We start from the raw sequence: 20220 nt of genomic DNA, 5'->3' as shown, positions 1-20220 counted from the left end.
AATACTAATAATAATAATAATAGTAATAGTAATAATAATAATAATAATAATAGTACTACTACTAATAATAATATTATTAGTAATAATAGTAGTAGTAGTAGTAGTAGTAATAATAATAATAAAGGAAAAAAAAGAGAAGAAGATTAGAACTTTGAGATGAAATATTAATGTAAGGATTAAACAATGATAACAATAAATATCAAGGTTAGAGGATCCACCAATGATATGTCAAACAAGTATAGTATAAACTCTTATTATTCAATTGGAAACCACACACAAAGGAGGTTCCAATTAGATTATAAATTGTTAACATGATTACATTAGTCATCTTATTCGATTAATGTTAATACTTGTAAATCTCGTCAAGCATTCATGATCATAACTTATGTTAATAACAAATCAAGTTTCTTTCATAGCTCAGGTTTCGGTTATATCATACAGTATGAACTATAAAAGTGCCAAGCATTTGTTGTACTAAGTGTTATACAACATAAATCAAGATTAGTCATTTAACAAAAAAAGTATTAAAGAGTGAACAAGATAATAAATACAAAATATGTTAGTATCAAGCATTAAAGTCCATATTGAGTTTACATTATGCTTATTCTTACACCATTAATGTAACCTTTTCACCTTGACATAATAAACTTAGCTAAACATAATGAAAGAAAGAAAAATAAATAAACCAAATAAGAACATAAATAAGATAAGAGTTAACTAAGTAAAGGAAAGGAAATGAAAGGCATAAACTTGATAATAATGAAAGCAAAGCATAAACATTACAAAAAATATAAAGAGAGAAAGCAAAAGCATGATTTTGATATGGAGACCAAAATAATGCATGACAAATGCCTCCTTTTATAGGCCAAAATTGGAAGCTATTGATTTGATGACTAATTGATGAGTGGGTGACCAACTCTTGACTTGGTGGCAATCTTTATCTTCTCTTATCTGCCCAAAATATCATTGATAGCGTCAAAATTAGAACTATTTAAAAGCATAAAAGTTGTAGGAAATTGTCTCAGCTTTCTTGTGTAAAACATTCAGGTCATTTAGACTTCCAGAACTCCAGTTATGGGTCAAACACTGGACAGTGCTTGGGTTGGAGGACAGATTTGGACTTCTTTGTTGTTGCTCCAATTTGGACTTGAAAATGACCTTTTTAGATCTTGGGCTCCATATAAAAGTTGTAGGCCTGTGTTTTACCTTTCCATCCATATAAAGTAGACCTAAATCTGAGATCTACAGCTCTAGATATGACCGAATTACCGAACAGTGTTCTGGTTTAGACTACACCGACATCTCTTTTCTAAGTTTGACCATCTCTTTGTCCTTTCAATTTCAGTTCTTAAATTCATCAATCAATTATTTTATTTATATGATAGGCCTGCATTTAAAATAAATATTTACCATAAATTAAAGATATCTTATATTATTAGATACTTTATTATAAAACATGTTTTAGTTAAGGAGTTATTGATACTTCAAGTGCAAAATAATGATATAAAACCTTGATAAAAATATACTTTTAAGTACTAATCATTATGTTCAACTAATTTGTATTAATCATTTTACTCTCAGGTACACCTAAAGCTCTCTCTTCTTTTATAGTCTCTTAAGCTTCATCTAAGATTGTGGATTTATCTCTATGTTAATCCATACACATTTACAAGTCCATAAAGTTATCAAATTTTGTCTATTCTTATTATTCTTTATCTTTTACTTTCTTTTTAGCTTTTATTTATTGTTTCTCTAAGCTCTTTTTCTATTTTGTGTAAAATAAATATTTAAAATTTGGTTACTCTACCTCCTAGTGAAAGTGTTGTTGGTTATTATTAGATGTATAAAATTAAGACTAATTTTGATAGGTCCATTGAGTGATACATAGCTAGATTGTTTGCAAAAAAAGTACTCTTAATATTATGATGAGACAGTTGCTTCTATTACAAAAATAACTACTATTTATACTCTTATTGCATAGCTTCAGTTTATCAGTGTCATATCTCTTAGCTTGATGTTAAAAATACCTTATTGAATGAAGATCTTAAAAAAAGAAGCTTATACGATGCCTCTTCGTAGTGTTTCACATAACTCTTGGTATGTTTATAAACTTAAAAAGGCGTTATATAGTCTCAAACAAATATCTCGTGCTTAGTTTGAGAAATTTTCTGTTGTGATCTTTTTTCTTAGATTTTTTTCTGGTAGTTATGATTTTGCTCTTTTTGTTAAGTACACTGATGCAAGTCATATTATTCTACCTTTATATATTGATAATATGATTATTATTGGTGATGACATTGATTATATTTCAGTTTTAAAGACATAGTTAACTAGATAGTTTAAAATAAAGGATTTGGATTCTCTATAATATTTATTGAATATTGAGGCGGTCTTCTCACCTAGAAGCTATCTTTTTTCTCCATCAAAATATGTTGCAGATATTCTTAAGTGGACTAGATTTATTGATAATAAAACTATAGATAATCTTATCAAGGTTAACACAAGGTATTTTTCTTCTAATGATTTATCTTTGTAAGATCTTATTTTATTTCATATTATTATTGTGAGCTTGGTATATCTTATTATTATTTGTCTAGATATTGCATATGTTGTTCATGTTGTTAGTCAATTTCTTACTTCTTTTACTACCGTTTATTGAGCAGCTATTATTTATATTTTATGATATCTTATGGATATGGTCTCTTAAAGTCATTTACTTTCATTTATCTTTTTCTTGTAGCTATATGTATACTTTGATGTTAATCTTGACAGTAATTCCACACATATATTACAAGTTTGTTATTGATTTTTATATTTTTTTAGGTGATTCTCTTATTTTTTGGAAAAGCAATAAACAATGTATTATTTCTCAATCTTTAACCAAAACAGAATATCATGCTATAACATCTACTACTAAATAGATTTTTTAATTATATTAGTTAGTTGGAGATATAAGAGTTTTTCTTTTTCATCCCCATCATATGTATTGTGACAAACTAGAGTTCTATTCAAATTATTCACAACTTATTTTTTCATGAATGAACTAAGCATATTGAAATCTATTGTTATCTTTCTTGTCATCATCTCAAGCATTGCACTATTACATTGCTTTTTATTTCTTTTTCTCTATAGATTAGAAATTTCTTTACCAAGTTATATTTTACTTCATGTTTTTATTTTTTAGTTGGTAAACTCTTGATACTTATAGCTGTTACATTGTGAATTTGAAGAAAGATGTTAAGAAATATATGGTTATTTTATTTTATTTATTAAAGTTAAAATAATATTTTAATTTTTTTTAGTTTAGGCTATATCTATTTTTTTTATATTTAGATTGAACTGATTCTCGTGAATTGTTGTGATTATGCATATCAATACAACCCTAACTTGGTTTTTTTTTTTGTTTTTTCGTTTTTGAAGAAGAGGGAGATGGAAGTGACAAGAAAGCATGCAAGGCGCAGTCGGGGGGTGGATATGGATATTCTTCGTCTACTGGAACAGGCAAATGCAATTAATTGATTGCTCATCAGTATTGTCATAATGATTTCGTTGACTATATATAATACCAGAAATCATTAATCAATGAATTCTGAAACAAGCAAGCTGTATCCTCTACAGGCTTTAGTAAAACAAAGGAAGGCCCATTCAAACGCGTATGTAGCCTCTTTAAAAACTGCCCGGCCCATAATACCGACGTCAAACAAAGTTGGGAGGCGTGGCATATCCATCTTCTGTTCTCCAGCTCCAGCTAAAGGAGGAAAAACCCTATTTCTTTCTCCTTTCTTTTTTTCCTGTTGAGATCTCAATCTCAGAGAAAGAGACAGAAGGGAGGATAGGGTTTAGGGTGTTTTCTATGTCTACTACACCAATGAATCAATTACTTCAACAAAATCACTAAACCTTCATTCAATTCATCAGGTACTTACTTCTTTAACCCAGATTAACTCTTAATTGTCGGACTTTCTTCTTCATCCATTCATTGCAATGATCCTATTTTTTATTTTTATTTTTATTTTGTATTTTTAAGCTCTGTTTCGATTTGAATAAACATTATTTATTCTCACTTAGAAAAATCTTATCTTTTTTATAATAGGTTAAACCCTGATTTTCTTATTATTATTATTATTGAACCGCCCTGACTTGGCTTGGCCGCTTCTTGCCATTCGTTACTACTAGAGATTGTTAGTTTCTGTTGAGTGAACTATTCACATTGCTACTGTTGACTTGAATCTCAAAGTTCAATCCTTTAATTTCCCTGTTATTTTTTATGGTTTATTCTTCGGTAGCTTTTTTTCATTTCCATGGAGTCGCCGCCTGAACGTTCTAGTCGTAGTTATGCAAAACGGGATGCAGAAGATAGCTCAGATGTCAAGAGTGACAGGGGTGGGGATGATGACGAGTGGGATGGAAGTGATAAGAGGAAATACAGGTCAACCAAGTCTAGGAAGTTCACCACTGGGGATGATGCTGAAGGATTTGATGGCAGTGGGAGAAGGAGAAGTTCTACTGGGGACAGGAGTGATTCTCGTAAGAGGGCCGGCGGCTGCAGCAGCACTGTGTCTATCAAAGCAGGCAGTGATGAAGATGATTACGAGACAAGAAAAGACACGCGCTCCAAGCAATTGAAGAAAAAGCAAGATGAAAGTAGTTTGGAAAAGTTGAGCAGTTGGTATCAGGATGGAGAATTAGACAACAAGCAGGGTGGAGGAGACAAGTCTGTGAGTAAAGGCCATGTTCAGCCTGATGAAAGTGAGAGAAGAAAATTGACATCAAAGATCTCAAAGCATGAGGGTTCCCGTACTGCAAGTAAGAGTAAAGAAGAAAGATCCCATGACGGGGAGAATGAGAAGGCACTAGATAGAGATATTAGATATTCAGAAAGGAAGGATAGCAGCCGAGAGAAAGGTCACAGTTCTGCTGAGGCAGGGAAAAACTCGAGGAGAAGGGGGGATGAATCTGACTCCAACAGGAAAGCTGAAGAAACTCTTTCTGAGAAGCCTGGTACCAGGAGTGGAAAGGTGTCTGATTCCAAGTACGAGTCTAAAGAAAGAAGTGTCAGAAATGAACCCAGCGAGAGTAAAAGCAGAGGTTTGGATTCAAACAGTGAAAAGGGCGTCAAAACTAGCAACAGAGATGACAGAAGAGTTGACACAGAGAGGGAGAAGTATAAGAGTAAAAGCAGGTCAGAAACTGCTGAAGAGGATAATAGGGCTAGTCCTCTTGCCCGTGAAGATAGATCAGGTCGGGAGACAATTGAGAAGCACCGAGAGCAGAGAACTCCTACCAGAAGAGATGCTGCTGAAAGCCATGAAAGGTCCTCCAATGCAGAAGAAGATGGAAACACTTGGACCAGAGACAAAGGTGCAAGAGAGGTAGGGCGCTCTAACAGGTCCAAGACTCCCGAGAGAGGCATTAGGCGTCAACAAGATTTGCAACAATCTGAAATAGAGAATGAAAGAAATGTTGACATGAGACGAAAGGATCAAGAAAAGGATGGCTACAGGGATGATAGATCAAAAGGCAGGGATGACAGCTGGAATGACAGGAATAGGGACAGGGAAAGTTCCAAAGAGAACTGGAAAAGAAGGCAATCCTCTGGTAATGATAGAGAGCCTAAAGACGGAGACATTGCTTATGATCGTAGCAAAGACTGGGAGCCAAGACATGGTCGTGAAAGGAATGACAATGAAAGACCTCATGGTCGAAGCAGGGGTGAAGCTGTGAAAACCTCATCGAATTTTGGCATTTCAAATGATAATTACGATGTCATAGAGGTCCCTCTTGATCATGGACGACCAGAGTCTAGATCCAACTTTGCTAGGAGGATTGAGGCCAATCAGCTATCTGATGGAAGATCAGCACCGAACACTGAAGAGTGGGCATATATGCTAGATGAAAGGGCAAGAAGGAATGACTCACCTTTTGTTGGAGACTCAAAGGAAAAGTATATGGATGATGATGCACCTATGCGAGATCCGAGTTCTTGGAGGGATGACATTGAGTACCAGGGAGGGAAAGGAAGAGGCCAGAAAGGGGCCATGCCCGGTCACAGTGGTGGCGGTCAAAGTTCGAGCAGTGGTTCACAGCCTACATATGGAAACCAGGATTCAGGCTCCTTTGGCAGAGGTTCTCTACAGGGATTAAAAGGGAGCAGAGTAGGGAGAGGAGGAAGGGTGAGGCCTGCTGGGAGAGATAATCAACAAGTTGGACTCCCATTGCCTTTAATGGGATCACCTTTTGGGCATCTTGGAATGCCACATCCGGGAGCACTTCAGCCACTTGCTCCTAGTATGTCACCTGCTCCAGGTCCTCCAATTAGTCCAGGTGTCTTCATTCCACCATTTTCTCCACCAGTTGTTTGGGCTGGTGCCCGAGGTGTGGAGATGAATATGCTAGGTGTCCCCCCTGTTCTCTCTGCTGTTCCTCCTGGGCCAGCAGCCCCAAGATTTTCCCCTAACATGGGAACTCCTCCATCTAACCCTGCTATCTTTTTTAATCAAGCAGGACCTGGAAGGGGAGTGCCTCCGAGCATATCTGGTCCTGGTTTTAATGCTTCTGGACCAGTAGGACGAGGAACACCACCAGATAAAAGTGCTGGGGGTTGGGTTCCTCCTAGAAATAATGGTCCTCCAGGCAAAGCCCCTTCAAGAGGAGAACAGAATGATTACTCGCAAAATTTTGTTGATACTGGTATGCGACCCCAGAACTTTATCAGAGAGCTGGAGCTGACCAGTGTTGTAGAGGATTACCCCAAGCTTAGGGAGCTTATACAGAAAAAGGATGAGATTGTGGCTAAATCTGCATCTCCTCCTATGTACATGAAATGTGACCTGCATGAGTTTGAGCTGTCTCCAGAGTTCTTTGGAACCAAGTTTGATGTTATTTTGGTGGACCCTCCATGGGAGGAATATGTTCACCGAGCTCCTGGTGTTGCTGACCATATGGAGTATTGGACGTATGAAGAAATACTAAATCTTAAGATTGAGGTATTCTGTTTCCACTCTTTTTGTTGCAGTTGCCTTTCCATAGAAAATGAGTTGTATTTTCATATCCACGATTAAGTATTAATTGTTCTGGTTGCTAAAGAGTAATCACATGCCATTAAAGCACAGTTGGAGTGCAAAGGTTATTCATATTGGCATCCAGGGCCATCAGTTGCTAATGTACATAGTATAGATATGAGCTACATGTTCTTTTGTAATAGATGATGTATTTCCTGTCTCTCTTGACTTATCTAAAGCTTTTTTTTTTCCCTTCATGTGTTTACAGGCAATAGCTGATACACCTTCTTTTATCTTCCTCTGGGTGGGTGACGGTGTTGGTCTTGAGCAAGGCCGACAATGTTTAAAGAAGGTATTAATTAAGCCATTAGATTTAGAATCTGACACTGTCTTACCCTTTTATTTTCTGCCGCCCCTCATATATGCTCTGTACAATCAGTTGTAACTTCAGATTTATAATTTTACATGCTGTAAAGTCATTCATATTTTGTACTATTTAAGTCAGTTTTTCAATACCGCAGTGGGGATTTCGGAGATGTGAGGATATTTGTTGGGTGAAGACCAACAAAAGCAATGCAACTCCAGGGCTGCGACATGATTCTCATACTTTGTTTCAGCATTCAAAGGTTGGCATTTGATTCTTCTTCTGCTTTGTAAAAGTGGGCAGCTTTCCCCGAGTTCGACACACAAGTGCATTTGTTTTTATTCTTGACTGTTTATTGCCTTGTCCTTGAAATGAAGGAACACTGCTTGATGGGCATAAGAGGAACAGTTCGCCGCAGCACAGATGGTCACATAATCCATGCTAACATTGATACTGATGTAATTATTGCTGAGGAACCTCCATACGGTCAGTGTAATTCCTTGTTGAAATTCTTGGCTCTGGTTTTTCTTAGTCCATTCAAACTCATAACTTTCTGGTTTACTGCTATTTGTCTGTCTGTTATCACATTATAGTAAAGGTTTTAGTAATTAACCCATTCATTCCTCATTTTTTGTTCTTATTTCATTTGTAATAATATCCGACATAAATGACATTTATTATACTTCTTCAAGTGGAACTTTACAGGACTGTTGTAAATTATAACCTTGAACAGGTGGACACTGTGAGCCTTGTTAGTGTTTTTTATGCCATTGGAATTGCAGGTTCAACTCAGAAGCCTGAAGACATGTATCGGATAATTGAGCATTTCTCTCTAGGCCGCAGAAGGCTTGAGCTCTTTGGTGAAGATCACAATATTCGGTCTGGGTGGCTGACTGTTGGTAAAGGATTATCTTCATCAAATTTTAATTCTGAGGTACAATATCTTTCAAACACATGATTACTTCTAATGCAACACTCATTTGCTCTTAACGTGGACTATCTTAGTGAAGCTGACCAACAACCTAAGATTTCACTTGTGCAATGGAATAGCAATTTTGAATATTATGACTTATCTGATACTTGTTTAATAAACATGAGCACTTTGTTCATGCTTGTCATTCTAGTCCCCTTGGTTTGCTAACCTAGATTTGGTAACTTACAGGCATACATCAAGAATTTTTCTGACAAGGATGGCAAAGTTTGGCAAGGTGGGGGTGGAAGAAATCCTCCTGCCGAGGCACCTCATCTTGTTGTGACTACTCCTGATATAGAGGCTCTGCGTCCCAAGTCACCAATGAAGAACCAGCAGCAGCAGCAGCAGCAATCAGTATCTATTTCTCTGACAACAGCCAATTCCTCCAGCAGAAGGCCCGCAGGAAACTATTCTCCCCAGAATCCAAGCACTTTCGGTTTAAACCAAGAGGCCACTGGCTCCAACCCTTCAACTCCAGCCCCTTGGGCATCATCACCAATGGAAGGCTATAGAGGACGAGAAAGTGGGAATATGCCTTCAGAGGACAAGGTTTTTGATATGTATGGTTATAATGGGCAGGCAAATGCAGATTATCAAGATTTTGAATCTCACAGGCCTATGAAGTTGTTGTAAAGAAACACTTGGGCATAAATTTGCCCTGTATTGTGCCTATATTTTTTCCCAGTCAATTCGCCAAATATAAATGGAAAAGAAAGTATCTGGTCTTTTTTCTTTAAAAAAAAATATCTATATCTGCAACAATAAGGGGGACAGGAATGGACGTCAGGTAATTGGAATAGTTCATAATAAATTGAGCTTTCAAGCCTTATGAACTTCACAAGAAGTCGTACAACAGTGTAATATTTCCTAGTATTGTGGCCAAAAATAGGTTAAAAGGACGTTGCAGATAGAAGAGCTTCTGTGAGGATGCTGATAATTTAATAGTTTTCCACCAATTTATTCTCTTGTGCAGAGTTCAGCAGCATGATACAGGAACGAATGTTATTGAATCGACTTGCCGCAGCTTCTGATTTGCAACTGCATTCCATGCTACTATAGAAGTGAGACCACATTTTTGAGAAAGGCATACCGCGGATCGACTTGTGGAGCATCAAATCAAGGGAATCTTTATATTTGATAGCATGCCCATCTAGCTTTGAAGAGGCCGAGTGCCCCTCCATCACTTGAGATTGTCAATGGCCTATGGAGTCTCTCTTTAAGAAACATCACATTGTTGCAGAACAACGTGACGTGATTCTTTCCCAAAGCTTGAGTAACACCCAAAAAAACAAACATATTTTACAACAGATTCCAGAAATCCTTGACTTGTCAACTGTCATAAGGGTCCTCTTTATATAGAATTTCTAAAGGCTACTACTACTCTCTTGCGGTTTCACTCCGCCACCCCCACAAGAAAAAGTGTAGAGTTCCATTGCCCTCTTTCGTGGACATCAGATTAATATTTGTGCTTTGGTAGTCTCCTGTCCGACTTCAAATATTGGACAGCTGTAGCAGTTCTTCTCCATTGTGTATCCTATGAGTTTTGTACTTCATTTTCCAGCTTTTCTGGAGGCGGCATTGCTTTGGTAGTCTCTGATGCCAGTTCATACAAGAGATGTTAAGACATTTAGAAAGTCGGGAAGATAGATAAAGGTGACGAGAACAGATTTATCGGGAAGAATGTCCAACCTTGTGGCTGAGGCTGAACTTGAGGTTCCAACTGACTTTCTGCTGGAAGGGGGGGTGGCTGGCCCTGTTGTTTAGCAGTAGATGCTTTTAGCTGCTCTTCTGTGATTTTCAAGTACTCTTCACTGGTATACGATCTGTTTGGGGATGGAGCACCATCTAATTTTTTTCCAGCAAAAAACAATGTTTCATCAATTGTCAAGTGAAGCCACCGTTACTTGCTATAGGAAAACAGAACCCACAATATCTTGTAGTGAATTTAATTATTCAATCATGAAAATAACCACAACTTGAGTTGATTAAAGGCAACATCTAAAGCTATTCAGACCAGACTCACAAAGCAACCATGGTTATTCCCATCAAATAAAGTGCATGATCAGCTTTGGAGCACAGTTGTTAGACCCAATCCGGGAATTGACCTGAAAATGAGCCCAGGTCACTGGGTCAACCCAATAGGTCAATGACGTACTACATTAAAAATAATTGACCACAACGAATTAGAACATGCCTCAATTTCAACACAATTTTTAATTAATCCAAAAAACAAATAACAAATTTAAAACTTATAAGTTCAAATTAACAAACATAATTTAAATATGCAAAATACAAATCAAATTTAACGTCTCAAATATCTAAATGACAACAATCACAATCCATAATTAAAAAAACACAAGTTCCTTCACTTTTGGAGATAAATTAGTTGAATGAACATATCATCAGGAGGAAAAAAATTTTGGCTTATAGTTCAACCAGCCAGATTTGAAATAGGTTTGGCCGAGTCACCCAGATCACTAAAAACCTAGTTGAATCAAATAGGTTTTGCCAGGTCAAAAGTCTTGGCCGATTCAACTAGCAACCTAGCTCGGGTTAGGCTCTGGTCCTGGGTTTTTCAGGTCAACCCACAAGGCCGAAACAGTTTTTACAATTATGCACTGAAGGAAGGTTTTAAATGATCACTTATTTTGACCTGAGACATGGATTCTTAAACCTCAGGCAATTACAAGGTTTCAGCTGCTGGTTCAAGGAAATATGTTTGCTTATACTCTTCAAAAAAAAAGATTGAAATGTTCAGATATGATTGATAAACTCTAAGAAGAAAACTGTCAAATCCCATGAAAACTGTTATGGGGGTGTGTCATTTGATAATTTGATTGAAATATTGATCTATTCTATAACTTTCAACTTGGAAAAATCCTTCATTTTTAGTTTATAGCAATTAGCAACTGTCAGTGAAAACATACCGACTTTCATAAGAGTTTACATATGCTAAAATAATAGCATCTGTAACAGCTAACTACCACTAACAACTCATGCTCTAAAGACTCTAGCTAAGAGATCCAAAAGTTCAGTGATGAATAAGCTTCCAGTAAATGTCAATTTACTAATTAACAGACAACTATGAATCACAAGAAATCAAATATCACCATCTGATACCATTAATGCCATTGCAGGCAATAGTAACTATTACTGAAAGAAGACCACTCACTGGGGTCGGCCACAGTTGTAGAAATATTGATGCTGCCAGCTGATGAAGGGGTTGAGGCAGTGTTTGTTATCTTGGAGTTATAGGTGTTTTGTGTTTGATTTGAAATTTCATCAAGCCCAATCTCTCGCTCAAGGGTGCTCTTGAATTCCCTTGACACCTCCTATATTAAATATAAATGGTTGAATCAATTATATAGAATTGCACAAATAATTGGCCGAAACAATTCCATTGGACAAGGTTTTAAGGACCAACCTGGAGTTCTTTAATTGTGGGTTGAAATGCACGCAAAGTTTTCCCTAGATTGCGTGCAACCTGCATTTAGATAATTCAATGGAGACATCACAAGTCTTTTTTTTTTTTTTTTCAAGACAACAGGAAAATTAATAAAACATGCACTCTGATACTTAGTAGTTAATTGCTACAGAGACACAAAAGGCAGTAGAGAGTCGTCAAGATGCCCGGAAAGGGTTCTAAATTCAGTTCTTAATGTTGCAGTAAACAACCTACAAATTCATGGCAAATAAAAAGGCGTAGGTTTTGCTAATTTTATTGCCTTTATATGCAAATTGCATAGAGCTCAAAAACGTAGGTAACTGATAATCTAACAACCCTAGCCTCCTAGAATTGTTAAAACAGTATGGTAAGCACAAGTTATTCATACGCAGAAATGAATTAACAAAAGAAACAATATGATGCGTATCTCGTGTTGCATTAACCCTTTTAGCATTACCAGACTATTTGCTACAGAAAATATTTAGAAAGGGCAAAGCACCAATTAAGAGATTCAACAAACCTCAGCAAGACCTTTGGGGCCAAAAACTAGCAAAGCCACCACACCAATAACCAGAGCCTCAGGAGCTCCAACACCAAACAATGATGCATGAATCAACTTGCCCTTACACCTTCGTTTCCTCTCTGTATCACAACCACATTTCATCGAGAATCGAAACAAGAAAACAAGTAAGCAAGACCAAATGAACCCATTTGAAACCTAAATGAACCAGACCCAGATAAATAAATAAAAAAGGCAATACCTTTGCGAATAAATCTTGGATGAGTTGAAATATGCAGATGCTTTAAACCACTCCATTGAGAGAAAGGACCAAGACCCGGTAGAGCAATCGATGTAGAGAGAGCAAATTGAGGTGCTTTATGGCAAGGAATGAAGGAAGAGGAGGGGAGGGGGTAAAGAGCTGATTTTGTGCTTGTTGAAGTCGAACATAAGGGTGCTGAGGTCGAAATTAGGGATGCCATTACCATGAGGAGTTTTTATGGGATTCTTTTAAGGAGGGTTTTAGTCATATGTGCATTATCTATCCTGAATGGAAGGAAACTATGACTGCAGACAGATTCTCTTCATGTTCCGCAATCACCATACCATGTTTTCCTTTTGACATTTGCTGCTAGGAATTGCGTTTCTGTCTGGATTTAAAAGCGCATCGAGTGAAAAAAACACACAATATTAATAATACTCTTTTTACTTTTTAGTTAGTGCTGGTATTAAAAATAAAAAGAATCGAATCTAATTGTTTGGGCTGGTTTGGGTCCAAGTCCGGGCCCACCATTGGGAATCTAGAGCTAGCCCAAAAGCACAGGATTTCATTGTCCAGATCTTGGGCTTCACCTTGGCAAATCAGCGATGCAGTTGTTTGGAAAATGTTTGGGTTGCGACCCAAAATAGAAAAAGTGTTTTGGACCTGGTCTGTTGCCCTTACCCTTAGTTTTAAATTATTTTTTTTATATAATAATATAAAAAAATATATATTAATTTTAACTAAAATGTATTATAAAAAATAACTTCATCCCGTACTTATTGCTAATTGTGGATGGTATTTGGATCTTTTAAAGCAGGCAAGGCGAGGTTTGCCGCACGCTCTCTTTTTTTGTCTCTTCACGCAGTCGATTTCAGAACTGATTTTTCCTAAAACGACAGCTCCTCCTCCACCACCAACCAAGATGCCAACTGGAGAGCTCCGCTACCCATCGCCGCCGCCAGTAAATTCCACCACCACGGTGGACGACGAGGCGGGCTTGGTGTGGGCCCAGATAAAAGCAGAAGCGAGGCGCGACGCGGAGTCAGAGCCAGCTTTGGCCAGCTACCTGTATTCGACAATCCTGTCTCACTCGTCTTTGGAGAGGTCGCTCGCCTTTCATTTAGGGAACAAGCTCTGCTCTTCAACGCTTCTCTCAACTCTCTTGTACGATCTCTTCCTCAACACTTTCACTTCAGACCCTTGTCTTCGCGCCGCTGCTGTTGCTGATCTTCGCGCAGCACGTGTTCGTGATCCTGCTTGCGTTTCTTTCTCTCACTGCCTCCTCAATTACAAAGGTTTCTTGGCTTGCCAGGTAAAATATTATCCTAACTATTCTTAATAATCATACTATTTTACATTTAAAATATTACAAAGGTTTCTTGGCTTGCCAGGTAAAATATTATCCTAACTATTCTTAATAATCATACTATTTTACATTTATTTTTAATTGATTTTCTCGTTTTATGATTTTGTCAGGCTCATCGAGTTGCTCACAAGTTGTGGACTCAGTCTCGTAGGCCACTGGCGTTGGCTTTACACTCTCGAGTCTCTGATGTTTTTGCCGTTGATATACACCCAGCAGCAAGGATTGGCAAAGGTATACTTTTTGATCATGCAACCGGGGTGGTCATTGGTGAAACAGCAGTTGTTGGGAACAATGTCTCCATTTTGCATCATGTTACGCTTGGAGGAACAGGGAAAGCCTCTGGGGATCGCCACCCCAAAATCGGTGACGGAGTGTTGATTGGAGCTGGTGCCACCATTTTGGGGAATATACAGATTGGGGAAGGAGCAAAGATTGGAGCAGGTTCAGTAGTGCTAATTGATGTGCCCCCTCGAACCACTGCGGTTGGAAATCCTGCAAGGTTAGTGGGAGGAAAGGAAAAACCAGCTAAGCATGAGGAATGCCCTGGAGAATCCATGGATCATACTTCATTTATCTCTGACTGGTCAGATTATATTATTTGATAGGTTTTGTTCCATACTTGTCCCTTGTTTATGACATTTGCTACTTTATAAATAATTCTCCTTATCCGGTTGGTTTTGATATGTTGATGTTCAGCATGATATGCCTCCTTGTCTGTAGTTGAGCATATTTGTATTGGGCAACGAACTGTAATGAAGAACCTTGACATTTTTATATATTTTTTTATCTTTTGAGCTCTTCCATCATTTTGCGTGGTTTTAGATTATCTATGATATATCCAGATTCAGTAACAACTAGTTGCGGGGCTCATTTTGTAACCATTTTATTCTTAAGTAACTATAGAACTGCAGTACCAACTAGTCGAGGCGATTGAAGAGGCACTCTATTCTTATAGAGTTCGTGATTGATTGAGGAAAGAGGTTTCGGTCCTGCTTGGTAAGGTTATTGAGTTGCCTGAGGTGTATATTGGTGCTAACAGATGGCATTCCATTCCTAACAAGAGATTTCTTCTGTGACCATGAAGATTTGCAAGGAGAAGTTTTTGAGGTATGGTGGAAAGCGTTTCTGACAGTATTTGGAAGATGCGAGAGCCGGGAAAGCTAAGATTGTGGCAGTTGTATTGCTTCCACGTGAGATCATTCATTCTTTGAATGATTATGATGGTGGAGAAGTGGCAGAGCTGCGTTGGACGAGGATGGTTGATGATTTATTGCAGAGAGTGAGGCTGAAAAACTGTTTGGATGTTTGTGATGTGTCTGGTAGCATGTTTGAGACTCCAACGGAGGTTTGTGTGGCACTTGGTGTGTTGGTATCAGAGTTGAGTGAAGAGCCATGGTAGGGTAAGCTTATTACCTTGAGAAATAAACTTCAAATGGTTGAAGGAGATGTACTTTGTAAAAATACGGGCATGAACACTAATTTCAAAACCTTGTCTGATATTATTCTGCAAGTTTCTATCAAAGGAAAATTGAGGGTGTATCTAACGATCTAGAGGGTGTCTGTGTTTAGTGACATGGATTTTGATCAAGCTTCAACCAATATTTGGGAAACAGGCTATCAAGTAATTGTGAGGAAGTTGACAGCAAAGGGGTATGGTAATGGCATATGGAATGATCAAACAAGCTATCAATTATCTGCTTTATTTCTTAAGCTATTACCCAAAAAAATTTACAAAAACAGAGAAGAGAAAAGAAAGGGAGAGTATAATCAATTTCTTTCCATGTGTTCTTGAAAAGAACATTGTTTTTTTCTTTTGCAGGTTTAATGAAGATTACCAATCCTCGCCGAGCCTCTTTTTAATTGATGTGCCATATCTGAATTCAAAATGTCTTGAATTAAGGGCATAGTCTTTGCAATTCAGCAAGACATCCCGTATATTGGCATGGTGTTCGCAAATTGCAATCCAGAAAGACTAGTGATATTGTAAAGAAAGGAAAAGAACATTCGACTTGATCGAATTGACTCAAATAAAAATCCGTGGGCCAAAAAGAGTGGCAGTCCCAGCATTAATTGAAGAAACATTATATAGAAATCGGATCATTGCCCCCACGTACTACAGAATTGAATCACTGATAGTGTTTGTGATGCAGTTTGTGATTTTCAGTCAAACATGAGCGCAGCAAAATAGCAGGACTTGCTACGAGGCTTATTGCAAGGCTCTGCTTTCTTCCTTGTGCAGGGGTCTTGCTGCTTGGCATTTCTTGTGTCCAAACGTTGGAATCTTCTGCGGAGCTGTTTCTCTAAATGGTTGTCATTGTCACGCATGCTTGCACCTTATCTATTATTGCAAATGAGTTTTCGTTCCCAGCATTAATTTTGACTGACACTGATAAACCATTTCTCAAAATTGTCGATTTCATTAAATTTAACTCTCTTAAGAAGTTTCCTTCTTTCCTTTGAAAATAAAAGGCGAGGCAAGCTCGACACTCAGCTGGCACCCCCTCGCATGGACCTTCCCCGGACTCAACTCCTCTGATCATGGAGTTGTAACTCTACTAAACAAAGAGTCAATAATGGTGGCTCTAATTACGTATCGTGGCCATTCAATACATATAAAGGTCCCGAGTCATTAGCATACAAACTTCATCACATGATCACTTGACAATAATTATATATATATATATATATATAAAACATGTACCGCTGAAAAGCCAAGATGAGATAAAAATTAAACAATGACAGATGACAGAAAATATTTTTTAACTGGTCCCGCTAGAAATTGAGAATGGACAGGAAACGTTTCCATGACGAGTTGCGGGGTGAGAATTGTTTGGACTTTTCTCGTTATCTAGATTCTATGAGTGTCCTCGACACGTTGCCATGACGTGTTCCCGGGCGTCTCTCTCAGGAAACCAATTCTCTTGCCAGACAGCTAGCTAATGTGTGATTCACTGATTCGTTTCACTTCTCTTCGTTTACTGATAAAAGGCCTTCCATAGAACAAACCCTGTCCACCCTGTCCACCCCATCACCAGAAAGTAGTTTTTTGGGGACTTTTTAAGGTTCTGTCTTATATTTGGCAGTGACAGAGTCTCTTAACTCCATTCACTGCAGATTATTAGCATTCCCTTTTTGTTCAGGTGAGATCATGTTTCTTTCCCTGCTCTTAACATCATGATGTTTGTTTTCTGTTTCATTTTTTATATAAAAAGTTTCTGGATTCAGCTTTGTTAATTGGAATGGTTTGAGCAACTGTCCAATGTTGCTGGGTCATGTACCAGTACACTGACATTATCGTGTGTTCTAAACATGAAAAATGATTCTGTTTTGGTTTACATTCTTGTTATTCAATTCCAATGTGCACCCAGACTCTTGTTCTATTGCGTACTATGTTATTTGAGATCGAGATCCAACTTCGATCAATCTTCAATGACATAGACTTTAATTGGATGTTTCTTTAGACCCTTTTTGAGTTCTGTAACTTTGCTTTCAGCGCTGGATCTTCAAGCTTTAATAGAATCCTCTTGGTTTTCAGTTCTGGCGCTTCGTTTTTGGCAAGAAAATGTTGTGCTATCAAATGGATTTTCTTGAACTATAACATTTTAAGCCTTTGGAGATTGAGAAAAGATAAGGAATTGAATCTCATCAAAACTGCAAACATGGCTATGGCTCCGACAATGAAAGTAGTTCTAGGATCAATTGCTTTTGCAATTTTCTGGGTACTTGCAGTTTTCCCTTCTGTCCCTTTTCTACCAGTTGGAAGAACTGCAGGTTCCCTCCTGGGAGCTATGCTGATGGTTGTGTTTCGTGTCCTAACCCCAGATCAAGCATTTGCTGCAATTGATCTGCCAATCCTTGGTCTTCTCTTCGGGACAATGGTTGTCAGTGTTTATCTTGAGAGAGCAGATATGTTCAAATACTTAGGTAAGTTGCTCTCCTGGAAAAGTAAGGGAGCCAAGGACCTGCTTTGTCGAATTTCTGTGATTTCTGCCATTTCAAGTGCTCTTTTCACTAACGACACCTCTTGTGTGGTTTTGACTGAGTTTATATTGAAAATTACAAGGCAACATCGTCTCCCACCTCATCCATTCCTACTTGCCCTTGCCTCAAGTGCAAATATTGGGTCTTCAGCTACTCCAATTGGCAATCCTCAAAACCTGGTTATAGCTGTTCAGAGTAAGATTGCTTTTGGGAGTTTTGTTTTCGGAATTCTACCGTCTATGCTCGTGGGAGTTGTTGTGAATATTCTGGTCCTTATGTGCATGTACTGGAAGTTGTTGTCTTCTGCTCAGAAGGATGAAGAAGATGCAACTGCAGAGGTTCTTGCAGATGGCGATGTCTTTTCTCATCGTTTTTCACCTGCCACCATGTCACATCTTACATCTTCAAATTCTCTAGAATGGAATTCTAGACTAGAATCAGTGAACATGCAAAGTTCTCCCACTATGAATGGTCAAGTAAACCATGTTGAGACTCTTAGAAACCGAGTAAATTCAACTGAGAACGAAATCCACAGTGACTCTTCTGGTGTATACGAGTCTGCAAGAAATTCGAGTGCATCAAAAGAGATAACAAATGATGCTTCTTCCCAGAAAAGAGCCGAAACTGTCTCTTCGAGGATAGAGTCAATGGATAGATTGAGAGATTTATCATCAATGCAGTTTTCATCAGGAGGCTTTGCCACAAAATGGAAAAGGACGCTGTGGAAATCATGTGTTTACCTTGTTACCATAGGCATGTTGATTGCATTTTTTTTGGGTCTGAACATGTCATGGACTGCACTTACAGCTGCTCTTGCTCTTGTGGTTCTTGATTTCAAGGATGCTCAACCATGCCTTGAGAAGGTAAATTCTACTATCAATGTGCTCTTTTTTCTCCATGTTATTAATGGAGTTGTTCACGTTGATGTCTTGAAGAGCCTGTAGTAATCCAAGTTGGTTTCATCTTTGACCAGGTCTCGTATTCCCTTTTAATTTTCTTTTGTGGAATGTTCATCACAGTTGATGGCTTTAACAAAACTGGAATTCCAAGTACTCTGTGGGACTTCATGGAGCCTTATGCACGCATAGATCATGCTACTGGAATAGTAATTCTTGCCCTTGTCATACTTGTGCTGTCAAATTTTGCTTCAAATGTACCAACTGGTATGCGTTCCTGCCCCTTGAAACTCTGGTTTTTTAATTTGAACCAAAGAATTCTGCTTCTTGGTTAGCTGTTTGCAACTTTATTTGGTAGCTCTTTTGTTGGATGAGTAATATACTTAGCTGCAATTCCTTACAACTAAGAGGATCTTGTTCAACATTTTTGTGCATTTAATAGTGAACTGACTTTTGTATGACGCATTATGGTAGCTAGGTTCTGTAACAAATAGAAAAACAAACCTTAAACTGGGATACTAATTATTTCAATGCTGAGCGGCCCTCAATCTAGCATAGTGGTGCCAACTACCATTGGAGACACCTCCAATAAGCAGCTAAATGCATCTTATGAGATTAGCTCGTCTAACAAAAGTTCCTATGGAATCTCTACTAGTAAATTGGAAAGAATAAGGCCTCAAGATGTGGTGGAACACTGGATTTGTTTGAGAACACGAAATGGTCAATAATGACCCTCTGAAACTGCATTTCTTTTCCTTACGATTCTTGTGAGATCTGCCAATGCTTAAGTCTGTATTTGCAACATTGTAGGCTTTTCTGTATATTGACCGGTTCTACTTCATGCATAATGCAAAATCTGCATTTGTAGTGATTAGCAAGATGGTCCCTCACAAGGCTAAAACAAAATTTTCTTTTAGCAAGTTTTGAAAATTTGCTAAAATAATATTTTTAGTTGCAGCATTTTAACAAACCAATTTGGAGTAGCTTTATAGTTGCTTATCATTGAACCTGTTTATATTGTTAGTTCTCTTGCTTGGAGGACGGGTAGCAGCCTCAGAAGCTGCAATGTCAGCTTCTGATGAGAAGAAGGCCTGGCTCATCTTAGCTTGGGTGAGCACAGTAGCTGGGAACCTTTCACTATTGGGATCAGCTGCCAACTTGATAGTCTGTGAGCAAGCTCATCGCGCCGCACACTTTGGTTACGACCTATCTTTTTGGAAGCACCTTAAATTCGGAGTTCCATCTACTATTATTATTACTGCCATTGGTTTAACACTTATTAGATGATACTTGTGCTATTAAGCTAGAAAAGTCCATATTTCATGTATAGTTTTTTGGCTCCAAAGATAATAGACCCCGGGTGTATCAAATTGGGTGTTCTTGAGAAATGTGGGTCCGTATTTCTTTCCTTCAACATGTATCAGCTCAAGGCC

At 37.9% G+C, this 20220-nt stretch overlaps 4 protein-coding genes across 5 annotated transcripts; 3 read left to right on the top strand and 1 right to left on the bottom strand.

Annotated features, from left to right (window-relative positions):
- Positions 1–3734: 3734 nt before the first annotated feature.
- Positions 3735–9063, top strand: LOC105142697 (methyltransferase-like protein 1). Of its 2 annotated transcripts, none has more exons than XM_011050462.1 (7): positions 3735–3918; positions 4284–6986; positions 7270–7353; positions 7523–7627; positions 7743–7851; positions 8148–8299; positions 8528–9063. In XM_011050462.1, exons 2-7 carry the CDS (start codon positions 4302–4304, stop codon positions 8969–8971), a joined length of 3579 nt encoding a protein of 1192 aa, XP_011048764.1. In that variant the 5' UTR covers positions 3735–3918; positions 4284–4301; the 3' UTR covers positions 8972–9063. The 2 variants fall into 2 exon arrangements, with proteins under 2 accessions (XP_011048764.1, XP_011048763.1); XM_011050461.1 differs by having other exon boundaries at positions 3736–3918; positions 4287–6986.
- Positions 9064–9556: 493 nt separating this feature from the next.
- LOC105142698 (sec-independent protein translocase protein TATB, chloroplastic-like) lies at positions 9557–12935 on the bottom strand. Its single transcript, XM_011050463.1, has 6 exons — positions 12545–12935; positions 12304–12425; positions 11763–11822; positions 11511–11670; positions 10028–10183; positions 9557–9931 (listed from the first exon to the last, which is right to left on the bottom strand). The coding sequence occupies exons 1-6, from the start codon at positions 12768–12770 to the stop codon at positions 9873–9875; spliced, it is 783 nt and encodes a 260-aa protein (XP_011048765.1). The 5' UTR covers positions 12771–12935; the 3' UTR covers positions 9557–9872.
- A 447-nt stretch (positions 12936–13382) lies between these two features.
- Positions 13383–14694, top strand: LOC105142699 (serine acetyltransferase 5-like). Its single transcript, XM_011050464.1, has 2 exons — positions 13383–13856; positions 14021–14694. Exons 1-2 carry the CDS (start codon positions 13467–13469, stop codon positions 14510–14512), a joined length of 882 nt encoding a protein of 293 aa, XP_011048766.1. The 5' UTR covers positions 13383–13466; the 3' UTR covers positions 14513–14694.
- Positions 14695–16734: 2040 nt separating this feature from the next.
- On the top strand, positions 16735–20195 carry LOC105142696 (putative transporter arsB). The gene is made up of 4 exons (XM_011050460.1): positions 16735–17050; positions 17404–18754; positions 18865–19054; positions 19812–20195. The coding sequence occupies exons 2-4, from the start codon at positions 17570–17572 to the stop codon at positions 20072–20074; spliced, it is 1638 nt and encodes a 545-aa protein (XP_011048762.1). The 5' UTR covers positions 16735–17050; positions 17404–17569; the 3' UTR covers positions 20075–20195.
- The last annotated feature ends 25 nt before the right edge of the window (positions 20196–20220 follow it).

Source organism: Populus euphratica, unplaced genomic scaffold (assembly GCF_000495115.2).
Source record: "Populus euphratica unplaced genomic scaffold, PopEup_1.0 scaffold148.1, whole genome shotgun sequence".
Classification (NCBI taxonomy): Eukaryota; Viridiplantae; Streptophyta; class Magnoliopsida; order Malpighiales; family Salicaceae; genus Populus; species Populus euphratica.
The sequence above is the reverse complement of the archived record's forward strand: the minus strand, read 5'-3'. Positions and strand labels throughout refer to the sequence as shown.